The following is a 5,944-nucleotide window of genomic DNA, read 5'->3' as shown; positions in this document are numbered from 1 at the left end:
TACACTCCGACAATAATGTTAATTTCAAATTTTCGGGATTCCTGCTTCATCCGTTTCTCCAATATTAAATCGTACAAAATTTAGTACAGGTTAGTACTTTTCGTATACACGTACACAAAACCCCCTACTAATATCGACTATACTTCTCAACCTTAATTTGCATTCCAAATTTCAAGTTTTTAGGTCTACCCAAATTTAGGTACCAAATTTAGTAAATTTTAGTACTATTCGGACCCAGAGTTCTAGCTGCACTGGTTCGCAAAAACCAAAAAGTACCATATTTAAAATCCAGCCTTATCTGACCCCTTTGGACCAAGAGTGACCCCAAATAACAACAGCGTGAAATGGCTCAAATAGTTCACGAAACCTTAAGCCTTCCTAGGAAATAGGAAATGTTTAAGAATATTGAAAATGACTAATAAAATACAAAAATTAATTTTGGTATAAAAAATACATTCGATTTATTATTAAATAAAAAACATAATATTGGTATAACAATTATTATTGCTGTCGTGTTTTCAATTTAGATTTGGGCAATTCTGAAATACGTTGGCGACGTTTCGTTTCCATTTCCTTTGCCAATTCCCATGATTCTTTATCCAACATTTCTTTTCCACGAGCAATGGCCAAGAGTCGTGAAAGCACCAGAAGGGAATGTAAATCGTCGGCACTAGTGACTGAATTCGTCTTACGCATTTCCACAAAATCATTTTGTATCATTTCTGTATCATCCGGATTCATAGTAAAATTGGATGTTTTTGCATTTGTTAGATAGCGTCTAAATTGTTCCAGGCGAGAATTTTGACTTAAATAATGATTAGCGGCCTTCAAAGTCTCTGTTATCAATTTGACAGATTCTGGGTCAGTTTTCAATGGTAAGGAGATGTCACTCTAAAACAAGAAAGATGTACTAATCAATAGTTTGTCAGCACTGGAGACTAAAGTACTTACTGGCAGCATACTACGACCTTCACTCAGTATTAAAACTGGAATATCGACATTATAGTCTATTTCATAGTATTGGAAATTACATTTGATTTGTTGATTATTTATGAGATTCGCTATACTCTGGATGCCCATAACACCATTTGCCTCCAATTTACCCTGTTGCATACGGGTTTCATCTAAAACCAGGTGAGTATGAGGTGCTAATTGTAATAAGCCCGATACTAATTTGTTTGTTTCATAGTCTTTTCTGAAAATGTAATAAATGTAAGTTTCATTAGCGATGGAATATTTTTATATACCTTCGTTATTATATTACTCACTTTGGAACAAATGCTGCAGTGTTCATGTTATCCAATGTCATTGGCAAGTAATGACTTGCGGGCAATATCTGCTCTAATATTCCATAGAGTTGTTTGGTGTATTCTGTCACAGCTTCCTTTGGCAAATTACACACATTTAGGGAAAACTTTCCAATGCTTTGCAATTCGCAGCGGCTATACACAGTCGAAATGAGATGCGACAACAAATAGTCAGCCGCTAAATCGTCATTATAGAGACACAATGTCAGCAACATGCGCAAATCCTTCTGTACAGATAACACACTAAGGCTGTCCACCTCTCCTTTGCCCAAGCGTATGTCCAACAGTGGATTTGCGTGCGGCAGTACGTGCACAGCAATGGCATGTAGACGAGGTATTAAAGATGGAGGTGGATTTTGAGCCTGCAATTCACCAACATTGTCATAGTCAACGTCCATAGTAGTGCCATCCAAACATGGATCAACCGACAAAAAGCCTACTACATCCACAATTGTATTTATGGTATATGAATCGAAGTCTTTATACACCTTAACCATGCATGCTTTACTTGGCCGATCGGGTATTGGAGAATTAAGTAGGTAATCCGCCCCGAGGCAGGTGGATGCAGAGGCTTTACTCCCATTAGTAGCGGAAACTTCAACCTTTTGTCGTTTCTTAACCTCCATTTGTGCACTGTTTGTGCACGATAACGCTTCTTCTGCATTGATGCAATCTGTATCCATATCTTCTTCCTCGGGAGCTGATCTTTTCACTGATTGATTTGCAGAAGGAGTTTGGTCTGCAATTATTTCAGGAACATTGCGTTTGTTGCAATCCTCTTCGTAGCTTTTAGCCCAATCATTTATTCCCGGTATAGAAACCACAAAGAGAACCCGTCGTTCACCCTGTACATTGGTTTCGGAATGATAATTAACTTCCTCATCCTTTCCAAACAGCAAGCAATCTCGATATTTTCCCTGTTGCATACGTACTTCTCCAGATCCACTGGAACCATCCTTCTTCTTAACCTCATAGCGTTCCAAATATATTTCGGGATCGAGCATATCCTGTATCATACCACGAAATCTTACCACAGAATAATCTTTCAGTTTGTGCAGCGGTGTGTAATTAAGCAATGGAATTGTTGACCATAAATGCGGATCTTCAAATGCTTTGCAAAATTCTGCATTGTTCGATCCAACAAATTCCTCAGGTGAAGAAGGCAAGTTTAAGGCGGCAACTTGAGTTTTAACATACATTTTATATGCCGGACTATATAATATTGTATACAAATTAATTTTAAACTTCCGAGATGTTTGTTGTCTGCAATAGCTTCGGACACTGTTTGTTTGCGTTTATTTTGCGCGCAATTTTTTGCCCTTGTCAAACCGTATTTATTGATTTGATGGTTTACAGCCAGGTGTCGCTTTGAACAAAAAAAGAATAGTTTAAAAGGTAGCCGAATTAGTCATCGGTTACCAAACAAAAACTTTTGTGGAACAAAAAAATATTAAAAAATACAGTGAACTCTCGACAATTTGAACACTTAAACTAACATTAAAGTATTGATAAATAAGCGGAATAAGCGGTAAATAAGCTGGTCGAATCGAAAATGTGAACAAATTCGAAAATATGAACCCCGACAATAATTAGTTCACATTATCAATAGTTGACTGTAGATTCGTATTTTTACATTTTTTATTGAGTAGACCTCCTTCTATATAATGATATTTCATTATATATTCTCCTTCTTTGTTTATATCCAAATTGATAATATTCCCTGAAACACTTATTTGATGACCTCATCTCTTTATTAACCCTTAACCCTTTGAGCCCCGAATTTTTTTCCATAATCATAGAACAATTTTCTGTTCACAGATTTAATGAAACTATCCTAGATAGGATATAGACAAAATTTTACATCACTACATCCTTGCATTCGGGAGATACAGTACATTATTTCTAAAAAATAAAAGTCCAATATCAAGAATATAAAAAATCGAAAAAATCGATATAAAAAATCGACGAAAAAATAATTTTCTATTATTCTCTATATTCTGTTCTACTAGAATCAAAAATAATTCTTATGACAGAATTCGCACATTTCAAAGACAAAGCGATTTAAATAATTTGGACTGTATACACAAATTAGTACTGTACACATTTTTGCCCTCTTCTCTATATTGAAAAGCTCATAACATAACCAAAAATTTGAATTTTTTAGATTTTTCTTTTGATATGTGTCGTCCATAATCAGGACTTGACATATGAAATCCAAAGAATATATATCTACTAGCTATAAGCTCTAAAACATTTTGTTGCCTGTGGGCAACATTGGGCCACAAAGGGTTAAAGGCCCAATGTTGCCCACAGGCAACAACGTGTTTTAGAACTTATATTTATTATACAGCTAGAAGATATGCATTATTTGGATTTCCTATGTCAACACCTGATTATGGACAACCCATATCTCAAGAAAAATTAAAAAAAAATCAAATTTTTGATAAAGTTATGAGCTTTTTAAAAAAGAGAAGAGGGCAAAAATATGTGTATACAGTCCAAATTATTTAAGTCGCTTCGTATTCAAATTGTAACTTCCAAATAATTTTTATTATTGTAGAAATGAACCCATAGGACAGTTTGAAGTGTTTATCATCAATATTGCATTTGCATTTTTCTTGGTATTGGACTTTTATTTTTCAGAAAAAATGTAATGTATCTAAAGATGGGCTAAATTTTGTTCATATCCTATTCACGGCAAAGTAATAAAGGTAGCCTCATTTCAAAAATTTAAATACAACTATGCGTTGTTTGTACTTGAGCCCCTCAAGTTGTTTGTTGTTGTTAAATTTTGTTTTTGCAAGTTCGTTAAAGGAATGGAAAATAATCGGCTTAGTTTCAACTTTTGGGATGGTCGCGGATCAAGTTGAAATTCGGTATAGCCCCTGATAACAACAATATAATTATTTTCTGCCGAAAGCCTATGCTTCCTGATGTGTGGGCTTCCACAGCTCCGTTGGGGCCAATGTATTTTCAATTTATGTTGAATAGATTATGTCAATATGTGGCATCATGTTGATGCGGTTGTTGTCGTGAATACAATGAAATAAATATTTTACAGCAAATTTCGTTAGTATTTTATTTTAAAAGGAAATTCTGTGTCGAAATCGGCTTTGGCATCTGTACAAAGGAAAAGTCGTGTATACCCGACAGAAAGTCCCCAACCATTAAACATTTTCAAAAATCTTATTGGTGTAGATCAGAACAATACAGTCAGCCTAGTTTTTTGATGAAAAAGAATCACAAGTTTATTTTAAATTTTTAGTAAAGTTACGAGCTTTTCAAAATAGAGAAAATGTGTACAGTACATATTTGTGTATACGGTCCAAATTATTTAAATCGTTCCGTATTCGACTTGAACGAATTCTGCCATCATAATTATTTTTGATTTTTGTAAATAAGAATGTAAATTAAAATGATTTTTATTTTTCAGGAAGGATATACTGTATCTCCCGAATGTTCATATCCTATTTAGGATAGTTCTATTAAATCTGTGAAAAGAAAATTGTTCTATGATTACGAAAAAAAATGGGGGCACAAAGGGTTAATCATATGGGGACCTTCCGATTAACTACAGAAAGTAGCTTTAAACATCTTCCTATCAATGGATGCAATTATAAATTTTGACCATCAGAAATTTGATAAATGTAGTAAACATGACGCATAGGAATACGATACCGAATATTTTTCGTCCCAATTTTCATATTTTTGAATCTCATTGAATTGTTATGCAAATCTCTCAAATCTTCAGCATGCTTGATTGTTTTGATACATCGTTGCAAATAAGACAATGTTCTTTATTGTTCAAGGAGTTGCCCATATGACTGTGGCCACTTTCATCAACAGGAGAAGGGTTATCAAATTCATGATTGTTGTTGCCATTTAAGCCACCAGCGACGGGCGGTTTTATTGTTGTTGGTATGCATTGTTTTTCGGGAGCAGAAGATCTACATCTTATGGATTATGACGAAAATAAAATCAAAACTCGAAAATTGGTATAGCCAATTATTTTTTAAATGCAAATTTTTGTTTCAAATTTGGTTTTGGTTATATTTTCTGAAACTGACAAATGTGTGTATGTATTCTTTTACATACATATAAGGTTTGTCAAAAGGACTTTGACAATGAATGGTTGTCAAAATAAACAAATTTTGATCATATGTGAGCATGAGATTACCTTATTTATTGTATCATGATCCTATTTAGGATAGTTGCATTTAATGTGTGCACAGAAAATAATTCTATGGTCACAGGAAAACAATTGCAACTCTAAATGCAAATTTTCTCCCATCAACACGAACGTATTCGTTATTGAACCTATATGAACTATATTTCTATAACCCAATAATATATAATAAGTGCAAAAAAATAAAAAGAACTTATAAAATATAAATTATTGTAAATAAACATTTATGTAAATATAAGGCTACGTTTAAACTAATAAAACCAATCGATCTCAAACGTTAATTCCATTGCGTATACGTCACGTTAATCCTGTACCTTAACATTATATTGATTTTTAGCACCCAGAAAAAATACCAATGCCAATTGAAATTCTAATCGCCGTTAAAACATTCGGCTACGTACTTAAATCTGCTCCTGTGATACAAACAAAATTCCATGAAACACGGATTAAT

General features: G+C 33.7%; 1 protein-coding gene across 1 annotated transcript; it reads right to left on the bottom strand.

Moving 5' to 3' along the window:
• Window positions 1–470: 470 nt before the first annotated feature.
• Window positions 471–2,506, bottom strand: LOC133336423 (mini-chromosome maintenance complex-binding protein). Its single transcript, XM_061544720.1, has 3 exons — window positions 1,269–2,506; window positions 952–1,195; window positions 471–891 (listed from the first exon to the last, which is right to left on the bottom strand). The coding sequence occupies exons 1-3, from the start codon at window positions 2,504–2,506 to the stop codon at window positions 502–504; spliced, it is 1,872 nt and encodes a 623-aa protein (XP_061400704.1). The 3' UTR covers window positions 471–501.
• Window positions 2,507–5,944: the final 3,438 nt, after the last annotated feature.

The sequence above is a fragment of the Musca vetustissima genome, unplaced genomic scaffold (genome assembly GCF_032173495.1).
Source record: "Musca vetustissima isolate MV318-11 ecotype Yass unplaced genomic scaffold, APGP_CSIRO_Mvet_v1 utg31085, whole genome shotgun sequence".
Lineage (NCBI taxonomy): Eukaryota > Metazoa > Arthropoda > Insecta > Diptera > Muscidae > Musca > Musca vetustissima.
Note: the sequence above shows the minus strand (reverse complement) of the source record. Positions and strands in the feature narration are given on the sequence as shown.